We start from the raw sequence: 18,846 nt of genomic DNA on the forward strand, positions 1-18,846 counted from the left end.
TGGTACAGGAAGATGCTGGTGCAGTGAGGATGTAGGGCTGGTGTAGGAAGATGCAGTGGTGATGTAGGGCTGGTGCTGGAAGATGCAGTGAGGGTGTAGGGTGGTACAGGAAGATGTGGTTATGATGATTTAGGGCCGTTGCAGGATGATGCAGTAATGATGTAGGGCTGGTGCAGGAAGCTGCAGTAATGATGTAGGGCTGGTGCAGAAAGATCCTGGTGCAGTTATAATGTAGGGCTGGTACAGGAAGATGGTGGTGCAGTGATGATGTAGGGCTGGTATAGAAAGATGCTGGTGCAGTGGGGATGTAAGGCTGGTGCTGGAAGAAAGAAAAAATATGGAACAGCGCTGTACTGAATAAAAATACAATTTATTAAAAATGAACACAATATTGTGGCCAATAATTAGACAAACAAGACTTACAAACACATATTAAAAATTAATTCACTCCCCATCTCATTAAACTGGTTATTTGACACACCTGAGGAAGCTGCTGAAAAGCATTAAGGCGGAGAAACCAGTAGAGAGGACAAGGGGACGCACCAGGCTGCTAATAGACAGAACCAGCGAATCTATCCCGGATATGACCGGTTAATAGGACTGCACTGTAGGGCTGGTACTGGAAGATGCTGGTCCCGTGGAGATATGGGGCTGGTGCTGGAAGATGCAGTGATTTGAAGCCTGCAGCAGCATCATTCATCCCCTTTGATGAGCTAATTGCTGAGCGTGGCTGCTTTGTTGCTTTGAAACAGTGTCCATCTGTTCACATTACTTTACTTAACTGATATTTTCCATTTGGACAGTGAAAGGAAAAAAGATTCCCATTTAAATTTTTTAGGAGAAAACAAAATATTTGGATTTGATTTAATTAGTATTTGATTTGTGTTTGTGTTTATATTGTATATGGTAAAATAGAGTTTCTCACTTGCGTATATAACACTTTATTATATTATTATACAACTAGGTGATTCATCGTGCCCTACGGGCGCTCTTCGCGCTGTCATAAGGGGCTGCGTCCTTTGAATTTGTGAAGCCTTTGTTTCTGTGAAATATGGTTTGAATTTTGACAGATGAGCACTGGAGGCTGGGCGGAGCGCCATGCTAGGGGTGTGTCGGCATGAGGGGGACTACACTTGCAGCGCTGGAGGAGAAGAGGGTGGGGGACCCTCAGCGGCTGCTGCCACTGGGGTGTACAGTAGCAGAGCTGGAAGAGAGGAATGTGTAGGAGAGTGTGCGGCTTCTTCCAGTGAGGGGGGGGGGGAGGACGACCAGCGTGGCAGCTTAGGAGTACAGGAGGTAGGTCCCAAGGCAACAGCTTCTCCTACTGGGCGGAGTTCCTGCAAATGGGCACTGGAGGTGGGGTGACGTGCCATTCTAGTGGTGTGTGGGCATGAGGGGGCCTACACTTGCGGTGCTGGAGGAGAAGAGGGTGGGGTGTGGTATAACACACCGACAGTCAGGATTCCGACAGTCATTAGCGTGATGTCGGAATCCCGACTGCACAGCAGGGGGAGCGCAATGAAGACCCTTACGGGCACGGTGGTGTACTGTGCTCGCCACCTATTTTATTCTCCCTCTATGGGGTCATGGACCCCCACAAGGGAGCAGTCGGGATTCCGACGTCGGAGTAATGACTGTCGGAATCCCGACTGTCGGTGAGACGTCCGGCACCCAGAGGGTGGGGACCCTCAGCGGCTGCTGCCAATGGGGTGTACAGTAGCAGCGCAGGAAGAGAGGAGTGTGTAGCAGAGTGTACGGCTCCTCCCAGTAGGGGAACGACCAGTGTGGCAGCTTAGGAGTACAGGAGAAAGGTCACCAAGCAGCGTCTTCTACCTTTCCCTCCCCCCCCCCCCCCCGACACCCCTCTTCCCTTTGCCTCTACACACACACACTCCCTTTCCCCCCTTGCTGGGCACTTTTAATGAATTAAAGTTTTAGCACCTTAAGGCCGGGGTCAGGGTGGCTGGCAGCTCCTCTCTCTCATGCAGGAAGGCTCCTGACTGTGCTGCTGCCACTGCGCTGCTCCTCATTTGTCACGCGCGGCATGACATCATTACACCACGCGGTGGGGGCTTCCTGTACCAAGTCCCGGCAGCCGGCTTGTTCCTGGAGGGTGTGACTTCGCAGTGCGCAGTCACAATGTGCCGCTGCGGCCTGCAATGAGCTCGAGCAGGCTCAAGGAAAGTGAAGGGGCGGGGATGACTGATACGTGGCCATGCTGCTGGGGATAGAGCTGCCCCGGGTCCTACCCTCTGTCAGAGCGGCGGGGCCTGGGACTCAAGTGAATCCAGACCCCCCTGTTGGCGACCCTGGGCATAAGTCATGTGACTAGATTGTGGAAGGAAAGGAAAGGATGGGGAGGTGTGCTGCAGAAAGGTCTGCTGTCTGCACCCAGCAGTTCCACTAAGCCCAGCTCCCTCACAGAGCCTGATAAGCCCCGCCCCTTCAAGGAGCCCCGCTGATCTCTATTTACTGGACACAACAGTCATACTGAGCAGCAGCCGGTCACTGCTTGACACACTGACAGCCGGGGAGGTAGGCAGAAGTTCCTTCCCGGCTGCCAGGCATTTGCAGCCCCGGCTCTAGTGCTGCTGCTGCAGAAATGTGGTGCCCTGGTCCAGTGTCACTCTGTGATGTGAGTGTGTGTATGACTCCGCCCAGCGTTATACACACACTCACCGATTGACAGTTCAGGTAGATATACAATTAGGGTAATTTCAGTACAGTGGGTGCAAATGCACTTCAGGAGATCACATTGCTGCTCTTGTAGCTGTTCAGTTACCAGGGCAACCGCACGGAGATGGAAAGAGTACTGTAGGCAATCACATGATCCTTGAGCTCTGATTGGCTGCCTGTTTTGTTTTTTTAATAATCAGGGAAGTTCTGCAGCACGGTGTTGGTTGTTGGTGCTGTTTACTGCATTCTTGACACCTGTTACTTGTCTGACTTTGCTGCTTGCCTCGTGCCTGGATTTTGACCATTGTCCTACTGGGGCAGGAAGGGCCATACGCAGTGGTCGAGGCCCGTACCAAGGGGTGTGTGGGTGGGTTCCAGAAGATGTGTGGCTGGATACCACAGACGCTTGGCTAACAGTATGGTCTGGGACACTTGTTCGTCTGGTGCATGATAAATACTGATGGGTATGGGTCACTAGGTCAACCCATATCAGGTCAAAATGCATTGGGTCGACCACTGAAGGACAACTTAGTTCGACACATGAAATACCTGTAGGTCAACAGGGTTGGAAGGTCGACAAGAGCATTAGGTTGACAATCAAATTCAAATGGTCGACAAGAGTTTTTTATGGGGTTTTTTTGTACCGAATGTCGACACAATCAACGTTTCTAAAAAACTGTAGACACCATCAACTCAAAAAAACAAACCGCAAAAAGCTCATGTCGGCATTTTGACTGAAAACCTTGCCATTGTCAACCTAATACTTGTCGACCTTCCAACCCTTAGCCATGTCAACCTAATTCATGTGTCTACTTAAGCTATGTTGACATTCAGTGGTCGTCCCAATGCATGTCCACCTAATATGGGTCGAACTAATGATCATATACCATATTTATAACAGCAATGCACAGTAGGACATATACCATAATTCAGTGCAGTATAATAAAACATAAGCATAGTCTGGGACCTCTGAATCCCCAGAGTAGGGGAGAGCCCCTCCGGCAGTCGGTCCTATTGGGGGTTTTCCACCCTGTAGCACTGTGAGGGGTGAATTTATGAAGCTTGGAGAAGTGTTATCTATCCCCATAAAGAACGTTATGAGCAAGGTGATAATGGTTCAGCCAATCAGCTCTTACCTGTCAATTTACATATTGTAGCTGATTGGCTGAACCATTATTACCTTGCTCATAACGTTCTTTATGGGGATAGATAACACTTCTCCAAGCTTCATAAATTCACCCGAGTTAGTCCAGCTCTTATTTTTCATCACTCATTAATTTCCCTGTATTCGTGTCATTTTTTTTTTATATACTAACCCCTAATTGAAATGATGTATTTTTGACAGAACATCCTTGTTGTGTAATATTGCGGAATCTGCTGTGTAATAAGTGAAGAACGATATTGTGACTTTCGATAAGAACTACTTGGTCCATCTAGTCTCTCCTAAATGCATTTACACACTCACACACTATGGTTCCTTTATTGTTAGGAGACAATTAACCTACCAGTATATTTTTTGGTTGTGGGAGAAAACTGTGGGAAACCCACCCATAGCACAGGGAGAATATACAAACTGCATCTTATCTAATGTATCCCAAAGTTATTCCCATTACCCTTAATCACCTGTTTACACCCTGAGGAGAGCTGCATTCCCTGTAAGAACATAAGATGCGCAGGTGTACTAACACTCTTCAGCCTTTTTCTGTCAGAAGACAGAGCTAATACCAGGGAATGTAGCTAGTAATGTTCCTTAAATACAAGAAGGGACATTTGTGACAGCTGGAAACATAAATGGGTGATCCTGGCTCGTTTGCGGTCAGACTGACCGCATAATGACAGACGGGATTCAATGTCCCACCTGCCGATAGGCCCAAAGGGGGCCAAAACGGCCGTGGATTGTCGATCTGCGGCCTGGATCAAGACAATCTACGGCCGTTATCGGCAGAACGGGCCCGGCAGCTTCTGAAGTCTGCCCGTTCTGCCGTGATCCCGCATCAATGCTGTCGTTAATGACAGCGTTGAATAGGGAGCCGCCGCTATTTCCCACGTCGGAAATAGCGGCGGCAGATTTTATACCCCCCTAAAACACTACATGTAAAGAAACACTAGGCTATAGGTCTGTTATCTCTGTAAATATCCCCCTATCTAGTTTATTGAAACTATTTAATCTGGGAGTATCACCAATTTATATTGATTCTTGTACACTAGTCTATGTCCTGTGCAGTTTTAGAGGGTGTGGATCAGTTGGTCACCAGCAAGTTGTTAGACAGTCATTAGGTCGACATGCATGTAGGTCGACATGTGCCTAGGTCAACATGCAGGAAGGTCGACATGGGTTAGGGCGACAGTCAATAGGTCGACATTGGGTTTATCACCATTTTTTTTACCCAAATGTCGACATAGTCGACATGGACACAGGTTAAAGTGCACAGCATCCCCTTGCATGGTTCGTTGCGCTTGCCATGCTTCACGCACAGTCAGCACACTATTTTATTCTCCCACCACGGCCTAGTGGATGGTAGGGCATGAAATACCATCTGCTGGCACATGTCGGCTCAAAAAAACTGTGAAAAACCCCATGTTGATCTTTTGACTGTCGACCTAACCCATGTTGACCTAGTGACCCTGTCGAATGAATGACCCTGTTGACCTAACCCATGTCAACCTAGACTCATGTCGACCTTCTTGCATGTCGACCTAGACACATGTTGACCAAAATGCACGTCGAACCTAATGGTGTCGACCTAATGACTGTCTAACAACTTGCTGGTGACTCAATGACCATATCCTGTTTCAGAATCCTTACTTTATTACAGTTAAGTATACTGAACTTAGTTACATACAGTACAAACACTCGCTGATGAGATACAAATTGACCAAACTACACAATATAATCATCATCACTGTATATCATCATTACCGGCGTCTGCTTTTTGGTTGTGTTGCTTTAATATATATTAGATTTGTTTATCAAATAGTCCCTGAAGAGAAAGGGTCTCATGTCATCACTGTGTCCACCACATGCTTATATCAGCTGTAGCCCTAAAATTGAGGACATTGTGTTGTACAAATAGAACCTTCCAAGCAGCACATGTGGAGGTAGGCTACTGTCACAATTGTCAAAATGGTGCTGGTTAAGGTGCCTAAGAATGCTGACAGTTTAAACAGGAGCAGGTGATGAGCTGCGTAACTGTGGCTATAGATGTTTCAGTTTCACCAAGTATCCCATCTTTGTACATCTGTGAGCGATGGAGTCTGAATCTGAGGGCTCTCATGTACGCATATGTGGCTTTTCCTCACGCCAAGTTCCGGTGGGCTTCATTTGTAACTTTGTACGCCTGTAAAACCAGTGCAGATGAAGTTGCCGCCTGCTGTCTCCAGTCCACTGTAAGTGTTTTTTTGTTTTTTTTTTTGCTGCTGCATCTGCAATTAAGATGCAACACCTGTGTCTTGTGCCATAAAGACACCTAATGTATGAGACCACATCTGGTGGACAGAACAGCCACAATGGGGTAGATAGAGCAGACCCAAATTTTTGTAAATTGTTGGTTAAAAATGTTAATCTCATCCCCCAAATGATGCTGCACCCAAGTGTATTTCATAGAACAAATGGGACATTTGTGATATCGGATAAAATTCCTGGTTATGAAGAAAATATTATAATGTCTAACAATTTGTGCACATCCCATTGCCCAGCACATAATTTATGTGCTGCCCGTTCTTTTTTAACTAGATTACATTTTGACATTTTTTGAAATAGAGATATTTTGGGAGCAGCAATCAATGACATGGCAAAATCAACCTGATTTTTCAGTGTAAGGGGGGTTTTCAATCATGAGTCACGACTGTCACGACCCTGGCCCGTTCTCGGCCCGCTCGACTGATATTCAGGAGGCAAGACTCAAGGTCCGCCTCCTAAATGACAAAAAGTGGGCGTGAAACGCCCGTGGATCGTCGAGATACGGCCATGATCTCGACAATCCACGGCAGTTCTCTGCAAACCGGGTCCGGCTTCTGTTAAAGATGGGTCCATTCAGCTGAGATGCCTCTTCAATGCTGTCTGAAAAGACAGCATTCAGTAGGCACTTACCACTATTTCCACCGGCAGAAATATCGGCGGGGGATTGAATACCCCCCCTAAATGATTGGTGCTTTAAAAAATGGGAAAACTCTCCCAAAGTCCACCACTTGCTTGGCCAGTTATGCAATGTAGTACTGTACTATTTCTGTTCTATCCTAGTATTACTACTTGCTATGGGGAGCCAGATCTGAGGATTTCCCCCAATACACCCTCCCGTGCCGACACCTTTGTTTCCACCTCAGCATTGTCTTTATAGTGATATCAGGGGTACTTGTTTCCTAGCACGGCCACACCGATTTACATCGGGGTGGTCGTGTCGGAAAAATCGGGTCGATCGCATCGCATGCGATTTGGTCGCATGCGATGCGATCGTCGCGACCGACCGATTTTGGACCCGATTTTTTTTTTTTAATTAAATGTAAATCGGGTCCCTGGGACCCGATTTTACATTGGATTCAATGTAAAATATTCCCAACCCCCCCAAATGTCACGGCGTACACCCCACCCCACGATAGACGCCAACCCGAAGCGTGGCGAGCGCAGCGAGCCCGCGAGGGGCGGCGGTGCGCGTCCTCCGACCTTTTCATTCCCCTACTATCCACGTCGGCGTGGAGTTGAGAATAGAATAGTGTGGCGAGCGCAGCAAGCCACCGAGCCCGAAGCGTGGCGAGCGGACGCGGATACCTTCACAGGTAAACGCGTCCCTTCGCGGACTTCACAGGTGTCCGCGTCGCCACGGACACCTGTGAAGCCCGCGAGGGGACGCGTATAACTGTGAAGGTATCCGCGTCCCCTCGCGGGGCTCGCTGCGCTCGCCACGCTTCGGGCTCGGTGGCTCGCTGCGCTCGCCACACTATTCTATTCTCAACTCCATGCCGACGTGGATAGTAGGGGAATGAAAAGGTCGGAGGACGCGCACCGCCGCCCCTCGCGGGCTCGCTGCGCTCGCCACGCTTCGGGTTGGCGTCTATCGTGGGGTGACGACGGGGACATCTAAAATGTGAAATGGGTCATATTGGCCCATTTCACATTTTTCACATTTTTTCAGGATTTCAATGTTAAAAAATCTTTTAACATTGAAGCCTATGTAAAAATCGGGGGCATCGCGTCGGGACCTATGTTAATGGTCCCGACCGACGCGATGCCCCCGATATTTTACCTTTCCCGACACGATTTCAATGTTAAAATATTTTTTAACATTGAAGCCTATGGGGAAATCGCGGGCATCGCGTCGGTCGCGTCGGGACCATTGTTAACGGTCCCGACCGACGCGATGCCCCCGATATTTTGTCCTAGCCGGCCAAATGGACCTGATTTCAAAGGAAATCGGGTCCATCTTATGGATCGTGTACCTTAACTAAAGGTACACGATCCATAAGATATGTGGCCGTGCTAGGAAACAAGTACCATATCAGGTGCCGGTATCTGTTCTGGGGATACCGCGATCACATATAATATTTACCTGTGTGTATAAATTAACATATACACACCTGCCAGACATTCATAAGCATATATAAATACAACAGGAAAGGCAATCTTGCACACACACACATATCCTCTTTTGTAGTACTTTTTTTATCTTTAAGTAATGATTTAACATTGGGCAATAGTCTGATTCCTTTTGCATTCAAAAAGTTTTCAAAATGTTCGAAAAAATTAAATCTACATAACAAAAACTGATACCATTTACACTGGAATCAATATCATCAACTGATGAGAGTTGGGTGTGATACAAAATTGCATAAAAATGATATATATTGTAACAGGACATTAATCAGCACTGCAGGTAGAATTACTCTGGACATAATAAAATGATCTATAAAATTGTATGCATAAAATATAGCTATAATATCTATAAATATATATACTGTATATCTATATCCATTACACACTACCAACTAAACGTTATGGAGATCTCCAATTTTTCCAGTTTTAATGGAAGGTTAAGCAATTTAAGCCCATTGAATGGTCTAAAATGTTATGAAGGTAATTGGTAAACTGCTAGAGATTAAAAAAAAAAAAACAGTATACATTAGAAAATCTAAAAAACATTATAAATTTAACGGTTCTACCGGGAGCACATAATGGTTTAAGACAGGCATGCCCAAAGTCAGGCCCAGGGGCCAATTGCGGCCTATGCTGTCATTTCAAGTGGCCCGCAGCCTCCAGCTGGAAGCGGGCAGAGCATCAGATGTGGGAAGCACAGGACACTAAAGGTGGGGCCCCGGCGAGCGCGCCTTTACCTTGCTGTCTGCTGCAGTGAGGAGGTGCCGGCCGCCACAGTCAGATGTGTTTGGCGTCCTGCCCCTGCTGTTACAATCGTATATCACCCTACTCCACAATCACCGTGACAGCAGTGTTTGGGGAGGAGGGCAGCAAGGGGGAAGCTTGCTCCCGTAACATGCAGAGTGGAGGAGGGCAGCAGCGGGAGCCCAAGCATCTCCTGTCCTTGTAGTGCCTGCTTTGCATCTCCTTCCTCTGGCTCACACAAGGGGCTGGGAAACATACAGAGAAGGGAGGGGGCAGAGTGGGGCACATATACAGTGAAGGAGGGTCAGGCTGGGGGACATACAGTGAATGGAGGCAGTGATGGCCATTCAGAGAAGGGGGAGCAGGGGCAGGCTGGGGGACATACAGTAAATGGGGGCAGAGTGGATTACATAGTGAATGGGGGGGTCACACAGTGAAGGAGGGTCAGGCTTGGGGACATACAATGAATGGAGGCACTGATGGACATTAAGAGAAGGGGGCAGGCTGTGGGACAGAGTGAATGGGTGCATAGTGGGGAACATACAGTGAAGGAGGGGCAGGCTGGGGGACATACAGTGAATGGGGGCAGGCTGGGGGAAATACAGTGAAGGGGCAGGCTGGGGGACATAGAGTGAGTGGGGGACCTTTCTGATGTGATTAATGATTCAAAGAATGTCAGGCTGAATGGTCGGCCCCCACATTTTCACCTCACCAGATCTTGCCCTCGTCGCAAAAAGTTTGGACACCCCTGGTTTAAGAGCTTACAGCTGTTATACCGCAAAGAAACAAATGTCTTGTCTGGGCCATGAAGCCGTTCTGGTGTACTGCTGAGCCTGGAATAAGGTCTTGTGGCTAATTACCACACATTTTGGTTACATTAGCAGAAGGTGGCTATTTTGTGGAGTTATTGACATTTTTATCACATTTTACTAAACAAAATAATTATAATAATTATGATTTTTTTTCCATCTCTAATTCTTTATTTGATTTATGCTTCATTCTCAGAGTAAATTGAGACATTATCCGTTTGAGTGCCAAGTGAAGCAAACATTTCTATTCATCATAATCACCTGTAATGTTTCATTTATATAGGAAATATAATCTCTTTTTACACAACATTTTTTATTTGAATTTCTATAACAAATGTGAGCGACACTGGCATTTTTAGCTGATCTTTTGCACATCTCTCTCACAGAGATATTGGCACTCAAAGGGTTAAACTATAACGTTCAATAATGACTGGAAAAAGAGGATTGTTGTAAAGCTTCTGGCCAGTGGTATATATGTACTTGTAGTGTTATCATTTACAGTGGAAAGGAATACATTCTTTTTCTCTAAATGCCGCGCTAAGAACGGACCTCATCTGCCGGATTTTGCCTGTGTGATAATGGACCTGGGCCCTTATTCAGATCTGATCGCAATACAAATTTGTTGTCAAAATGGGCAAAACCATGTGCACTGCAGGTGGGGCAGATGTAACATGTGCAGAGAGAGTTAGATTTGGGTGGGGGGTGTTGAAGCTGAAATCTATATTGCAGTGCAAAAATAATGTAGCCAGTATTTACCCTGCACAGAAACAAAATACAGTAACTCACACAAATCTAACTCTCTCTGCACATGTTACATCTGCCCCACCTGCAGTGCACATGGTTTTGCCCATTTTGAGAACAAATGTGTACTGCGATCAGATCTGAATAAGGGCCCTAATTCACACCTGTTAGCAAGGCTGCAATTTTTTCAGATAGACAAAGCCATGTGCACTGCAGGTGGGGCAGATGTAACATGTGCAGAGAGAGTTAGATTTGGGGGAGTTATTTTGTTTCTTTGCAAAGTAAATATTGGCTGCTTTTACACTGCAATTTAGATTTCAGTTTGAACACACCTCACCCAAATCTAACTCTCTCTGCACTAGCCATTGATTCTAATATTTAAAGTAAAAAATATATAAATATATACAACATATAAGTCAATGTATGATCTAGTAGTGTGATATTAGACATGCAATAACATGAAGAATTATATGGACTGTGATATATTTCAGCATACTGTATATATGTATTGACATGTAATAACACGGAAATGCAAGACATGGCATAGTACAGAGTCTGGAAACGCAGATTAAATTATACAAATGGAAAGTGTTTCTGTATTATAGATATAATTTCATGCAATGAAGAACACAGACAATTAAAAAAAAATCTAAAACGTGGAAAATGCATGAGCGTTTAATAATGGGGTGTATATATAATGACACAGACAGTATGAATGTAGGAAAAGAAGAATCTATAGAAAAAATAGGTGGTAGAATAAAATAGGTCTTATCCCAACTGCACCTTTCAAAAAACTCGGTTCTTCTATTTTTAAATCCCATCTTCATCCACCAATTTACCACTTAGGGTATTTCATCCCAGGGCACGACTGTCGATCGGTCCTGACAGCTGTGACCCTGGCCCGTTTTTGTTTTGCTCAGCAGCATATCACCAGGCGGGATGCAATGTCCCATCTGCCAATTAGACAAAAGGGGCGTATCTGTGTAAATGGCCGTGGATTGTGGAGATTCGGCCATGATCGCGAAAATTCACGGCTGTTATCGACAAAACGGGCCTGACCTCTTTTAAAGTCAGGCCCGTTCTGTTCGATCTGCCTCTTCAGTGCTGTCGGGAAAGACAGCATTGAACAGGCATCTTCCGCTATTTTGAAAATAGCGGTGTGGATTAAATACCCCCCCCCCCTTAACCCTTTGAATGAAGTGAATTTGTCAAAATAGGTGTGGTAATTGCCAAGCAAACACTTTTATTTATCATAATGACCTGTAATGTTTACCTTCGATAGGAAATGCAATCTATTTTTTACACATTTGTTAATTGAATTTATCTAACAAATGTGAGCGACGCTGGCATTTTTATCGGATATTTTGAACATCTCTCACAGAGATGTTGGCACTTAAAAGGATACGGGAGTATTTGGCATTTGCGAGGCTTAGCTCCCCACATCGACCCGGCAATAAGCTGGGTCGCTGACGTCAGCCCAGAGCAGGGCGGATCGGTGGTGCATCATTAGGGGGAGGTAATGAGGCAGCACTTGGAGCTGCCGCTGTCTACTGTCCTCCATAGTGTGAATGGGACCAGGTCACTTGACCCAGGGTACCCATTCACACTGCACATCAACAGGTCTGACATGGGATTAACCCTTCTTTTGACCTAGGTTTGATTGCTGGGTTTGCGGGACCAGGAAATTTAAACTGGTGCATTCACACCGCACCTTGACCTGGGTTGATATGTCATCAACCCGGCAATAACCCGGTTCGAGGATGCGGTTTGAAAGGGGTAAAAATGGAGCTTCTGAAACAAAGCAACACCCTGAGTCAAATGTAACACAGGGGCTACCTGCTGAGCATCAAAACAAAATTTTTATATTGAATATGCGGAATATTTAAATAATTAGAAGTATATAATTTACAGAACAATATGGTATGTAGAAGATCAGTATAGGATGTAGAAGGCTATGACAAGATTATATACAGTAGCAGAATACACACTGCACAATAACACAAAATGGACAAGGACAGGACAGAGCAGTATAACATAGGATGTAAAATAATACATCTTGTGCAGGGATTGATAATATATATAGTATACTGTATATAGCTAATGTTAAAATCCAAATGGACTTATACTAAAAAGCTACTAGTAATGATCACACATAGCACACGTGTTTCAGAAACATTATAGAAATTACATCATGGGAATGATTATTTTCGTATTCTAGTGAAACTCTGTTTCTTTAAATTTCTGCTGTGATCCTCCCAGAGCCCCATTACCATCATATATTACACTTGTATTAAAATGAGAAGGAATAATTCTGATTGTTTCTCATTTCACTAAATTGCTTTTTATTGTGCTTTGATTAGCACAGCGACTATTAAAATGGCTTTTGAACTTTAAATTCTACCTGAACCCATAAACTTCCCATATTCATTATATGATCTGTAGAATTCATTGTGGTGGTCAGAATCTTTGGCTCCCGCCGGCTGGTAGAACATGGGATAAGCCGCTGGAGCATTTGGAGCATCTAAGGATGACTGGAAGTCTTTTTAAAAAGGTTGGGGTACCATGCACAGGAGCCATCTTTCTGCCTAATGCAGGCATAATTCTCTGCTTGGTTTCCATATAACGTCTGGTCCATCACCCAGTCTGTCCAGAGACACTCATTGATGTCGTTACTGTCACAGGGATCCATGGAACAAATCTTAATCTAAGCAAAAAACAAAGATAAGAGTGTATCATTTTCCTACTGTGTGACTACACACTTCAAATACTCATTGTAAAAAGTCCAAGTTACTATTGGGTTGATAGTAAAGTCAGCAGTGTCACCTGGGGGCTGCAGACCACGCCGGGCGACACAGAAGGATGACTAGAGGTTGTGGGGGCAGCTCAGCATCTCTGGCACTGGCTGGACAGGCCTTCAGAGTCATGACAATTGGGACATGGCACCTTCCGTTTTAGGCCACCCCTCACTTTCTGTAATGTGGTGTCCCAATTTGCACTAGTAACACCAAACCCTAGTGACACCACTGATTACAGTAACTTGACAACTCGGATTAACATTTGTGTTTGATTTTCTTTTTACCATGTCCTCCGTGTGGGCCAGATGTATCAAGCTTCAAAAAGTGAAAAACTGGAGAGTGATAAACAGCCAGCCAATCAGCTGTTACCTGACATTTTTCAAACCCAGCCTGTAACATGGCAGGTAGGAGCTGATTGACTGGCTGTTTATCACTCTCCATTTTATCACTTTTGAAGCTTGATACATCTGGTCCCTAGAGTAAGTTATAATTTGTATCTGGAAACTATAGGGGTTATTTAGATCTGATTTCTGCAGGTGGGACAGATGTAACATGTGCAGAGAGAGTTAGATTTGGGTGGGTGTGTTCAAACTGAAATCTAAATTGCTTAGTAAAAATAAAGCAGCCAGTATTTACTCTGCACAGAAACAAAATAACTTGCCCAAATCTAACTCTCTTTCTCTGCACACGTTACATCTGCCCCACCTGCAGTGCACATGGTTTTGTCCTCAGGCCTGAATAACATCCTATATGCGAAGTCAGAGGCACCCAGTAGTATATGTGCCAGTTTTACATCAAGTGAACTTTTACACAGATACACTCACACACAGCTCATAACATTGTTATATTTAGGTTTTTTTTATTTGATTGGATCACCAATAATGCCTTTGTGTTGTGGCAGGCGTGCCCAAGCATCTTAGGGGTGGGTGTGGAACGTCCGCTCCAGGCCGGGTATGCCTGTATCCAAGTAAGTACCTGGATACTACTGGCTTGCGATGAGTGGTGGCCAGAGAAAAAACTCATTTGATGGTGAGCGGCTGGCGACGGGAGTTGGAGATTTTTGCCATGCTGCAAATTCTTTGCCAGCCATACACATCCATTCCCACAGCGTGCACAACCATTTGAATGGCAGGATTCACTACAGCGGGGCGGCGTCTATCTGTTCACTGGCCGATGCTAATTCGCTCAGCAGTGATCAAGTCAGAATCGGCCACATAGATAGCTAGGATTAAAGTACAGGTGGGTCGGGATTCATCTTTGCAGGGGATGGCGATGGCGTCACCATCCCCTGCCCCGCCGCCATCTGTATGCCGGAAGGGGACGCGCGCGCACGAGGTGCGCGCGCGTCCCCTTCCGACGGTGCTGCCCTCGGTCGCCCGGTGCCCACACCGGGCGACCGCACCCCCCCCGTAGCCTCCTCGGGTCCCCCCCCTGCCCCTGGAGCGGGAGGCAGACAGTAATGCGTCCGCTTTGCCGCCCCGTCGCCCAAAAACTGTGACGCGCGTGCGTGGGGGACGCACGCTCGTCACAGTCAGATAGCGGCGCCGTGTTGCTGGCGATCCGCCAGCAGCATGCTGCTGGCGGATCGCCAGCAAAGACGAGCCAGGATTCATCTGTAAGGTGAGAATTGATGTCACCCAATCCCGACGGATCTGGACAAGAAATCATGTGATGTCCCCCTCGGGTATAATGCACTGTCCCATGCGCATTGGACCTGAGCCGGAGGTCAGTTCTGCTGCCCGTCCGACCTCCGACTCAGCCTCCGGTGGCAGGGGTTCGGTCAGGCGGTGGGCAGCATTTACCTGTTTGCTAGACTGCGAAGATACGCAGCCTAGCGGACAGGTCTGAATCAGGCCCAAATGACATACTTGTCTCCTGGCCTGTGTAGGACAATGCAGAATTTCCAGACGTTCTCCTGCATACCTGTAAGAGTAGACCAGCTGAGACCCCATGAATAGTTGGTTTATCACAGTGTTCTACATATTCTCCAGTTAGGATTTATCAGTATAACAATAGACCGCACTTACTTCACATTCACATCCCAGTTGATATGTATGACTGAGACTCCGTATTTGGAACCCTGACAGGCTATCCCAGGTCTGAATGAAGCAACACAAGTCAATGTGGACTTTATTGTCATAAAAGTAGCCTAGAAAAAAAATAAGAGTATAAATAAAAGTATAAAATGAAATTTAAACAGATATAAAAGGAATTAAACTGTACCCTTACCACAGCCGAGGCTGGCCATTAGTAGGTAAAAATACTGAAGCCAGACAGCTCTTAAAAAATAATGGCTCAATCAGGTCAGCCCCTATTGTATTGAAAGGGTGTATTTACATGTAGGGCAAGCTCTAGGCAGCTGCCTATCAAAAAATCAAGAATGTCTATGATGATCCCTGTTGTACTTAATGCAGGTGGCGGCTGTGGGACTTCTAAGACCTCCCCTCTATACTTTCCCTTGAGGCATACTTCCCTGCTTTTCAGCCCCCTCCTCCTTGTGCTCTGTTGTGGGTGGCAAAGGTAGGCCTCCAGGGAAAGCAGGGGACTTGCCCAACTTCCAGGGGTGCTTGGAGGACTACCCAATTTTTAGGAGTCTCCCTGCTATACCGGAATGTGAGGCAGGTATGCCTTAAGTCATGGGTCCTCAAACTGCGGCCCTCCAGATGTTGTGAAACTACAAATCCCAGCATGCCTTGCCACAGTTTTGCTATAAGGTAGTGTTAAAACTGTGGCAAGGCATGCTGGGATTTGTAGTTTCACAACATCTGGAGGGCCGCAGTTTGAGGACCCATGCAAGTGGTTGGAAAGAGGGTATTGGTGGCAGTATGGGGGTGGGGCAGTAGCTTGAAGATTTGCCTAGGGTGCCGAGAAGCCTTACAGTAGCCCTGTTTACATGAATATTCTATATACCTACAGAAATGCTGGAGATGGGGGAGATGTATCAAACCCATAGCATCCAATTCATTTACAACAGTACATTCTATAATAAAATAGGTAGATTGGTTGCTTTGGGCAACGACTAATGTTTGTGAATAAAGGCTGATTTGTTAGCTTAGTATCTAAACTGTAGCACAAAGGCAGAATTAGATTTTCGGTACTTGTGTATTAGCACGGCGCCCAAGATTTCCATTTAACTATGTTAAATGCACCCCCATTGTTAACGCCAACACCACTATCAACGCCAACCCGAAGCGTGGCGAGCGCAGCGGTACGCGTCCTCCGACCTTTTCATTCCCCCACTACCCACGTCGGTGTGGAGTTGATTTTAGATAGTGTGGCGAGCGCAGCGAGGGGAGCGGCCGCGGACTGCTTCACATGTATTCCGCGTCCCCTCGCGGGGCTCGCCACACTTCGGGCTTGGTGGCTCGCTACGTTCGCCACACTATCTAACATCGACTCCACGCCGACGTGGATAGTGGCGTATGAAAAGGTCGGAGGACGCTTCGGGTTGGCATTGATAGTGGGGGTGGCGTTAACAATGGGGGTGCATTTAACATAGTAATCACCCATCAGGGTGCTTGTACAATTAAAAATCGCATCGCATCGCATGCCATGTTAATGGCATGCGATGCAATATTTTTTTGTACTCTGCGGGTGTTTCGACCCAATGCGATGGGCGATGGGCGCCGTGATAATACACAAGTACCAGATTTTCTAATATAAATAAGCACCATTTCATATTATATTAAATTTAACTTACAGTACAGTATCTAAACTGTAGCACAAAGGCAGAATTAGATTTACATTAGACTACATCAATTTGCGGGAGACTCCCAAATTTTAAAACAATCCACTGCACCCACTGAAGAGTGACTTCTTCCTAGTGAAGTGGGAAGGATGTGATCATACAGGGAATAGCAGTGCTGTATGGAAGGGGCAGGGCTCAATTACCCAAATTTGTCTCAATTTTGGGTAATTGAGCCCTGCCCCTTCCATACAGCACTGTGTACCACCGCCTCAAGTCTCTGGGTTTTGGGGCGGGATCTAGTGATGTCCAGCGGACCCTGCAGGGGCAAGCAGCATCTCCTCTCCGAGCTTAGTGAAGAAATGCTAGGAAACATCATATGCTTTATGGAAGCATTGAAAAATGAAATCTGGTACAGTACAACACAACACAACAAGCGATGTTGTTTTGTTATCTCCAAAATAACAAAGTAAAAGTCTTTGACCCAACTGGATGTTTTTAGATGTCATCATCATCAACTTTAGCCCTTTCAGTGCCAACGTTGCTGTGAGCAATCCTCAAAATATCCGCTAAAAATGCCAGCGCCGCTCACAGAGACTGTTTTTTAACAGAAATAAATACAAATACAGCCAAGTCAATTAAATAAAGTATACTTCAATGCTGCACCCAAAAAATGAAGACACGCTGTGAGCGGCGCTGGCATTTTTTTTGCAGATATTTTGAGGATCTCTTGCGGCAACTTTGTCACCCAAAGGGTTAAACAAGTGCCCCTTCCACAACAATACACACATAAATCAAATAACCTGCACCACCGCTGTGTGTAATAGGTTATGTATCTTTTGTGAAAAAATCCCATTCAGTTCTTTGTGCATGTGGATTATATTATGTATTTTTAGATTTGGCGTCTGATTTATGGTGAGTATACATGGTGCGATTCAGGCTAATGGCCGATTTTGACTATCCAATCCTATTTTGACTATGCGATTTTGGCTAACTGCACTTGCGATTTTGAATATCTTGCTATTTGGCCCCAGGCCAAGAATATTCTGTAGGGGACATAGTCAAAATATACTTGCCTGCACAGTGCATGGTTATTCAATGATCCTAAACACTGTGCGATTTTATATATTAAAAATTGTTGCCAAAATCACACCATGTGTACAGACCATTAAACCCAGCTTCTGATGCGTAACACTAATATACTAAGGGGGGTAGGCAATCTGAGATCCTGGCCTCTTTGCGGTCAGATCAACCGCATAACGACAGATGGGATTCAATGTCCCGTCTGCCAATGGGTGCAAAGGGGGCGTGGCCGCAAAAACGGATGTGGATTGTCGATCTGCGGCCCGGATAACGACAATCCATGGCTGTTATCGGCACCACGGGCCCGACAGCTTCTGAAGTCGGACCCATTCTGCCGTGAACCCGCATCAATGCTGTCGTTAATGACAGCATTGAATAAGGAGTCGCCGCTATTACCCATGTCGGAAATAGCGGCGGCACATTGCATACCCCCTCTTAATATATAAAAACAAATGATAACTTACCTGATAAGATATACTCTCTCTTGTTAGCGACATCCAACTTCACTCCACACATGGCAGAATCCGATTCGGTGTACACGTAGGATAGATTTTTTATCTTCTGAAAACCTTTAAACATCTACAATAGTTTTACAGAACATATGTTATTTGAGGCTGACTATCGACATAGTGTTCTTATACTGTATGTGTGGTGATCTACACATGCGCATGCTCAAATGTGCACATGTGCAAACGTCTTTGGTAATTTCTCACTCTCTGGGAGGAA

At 45.8% G+C, this 18,846-nt stretch overlaps 2 protein-coding genes across 2 annotated transcripts in view; one reads left to right on the top strand and one right to left on the bottom strand.

Moving 5' to 3' along the window:
- SYN2 (synapsin II) overlaps positions 1–18,846 on the top strand; it is a 283,187-nt gene that overhangs the window by 174,088 nt on the left and 90,253 nt on the right. The window lies entirely within an intron of this gene.
- TIMP4 (TIMP metallopeptidase inhibitor 4) overlaps positions 11,041–18,846 on the bottom strand; it is a 29,496-nt gene continuing 21,690 nt past the window's right edge. Inside the window, exons 3-5 of the mRNA XM_083156163.1 lie at positions 18,585–18,699; positions 15,380–15,501; positions 11,041–13,261 (exon numbers count right to left, since the gene is read on the bottom strand). Of these exons, the coding sequence (XP_083012289.1) occupies positions 13,079–13,261; positions 15,380–15,501; positions 18,585–18,699 (420 nt within the window). The 3' untranslated portion in view covers positions 11,041–13,078. The remainder of the gene's footprint in view (positions 13,262–15,379; positions 15,502–18,584; positions 18,700–18,846) is intronic.

The sequence above is a fragment of the Crinia signifera genome, chromosome 8 (assembly GCF_055691185.1).
Source record: "Crinia signifera chromosome 8, ASM5569118v1, whole genome shotgun sequence".
NCBI classification, from domain to species: Eukaryota; Metazoa; Chordata; class Amphibia; order Anura; family Myobatrachidae; genus Crinia; species Crinia signifera.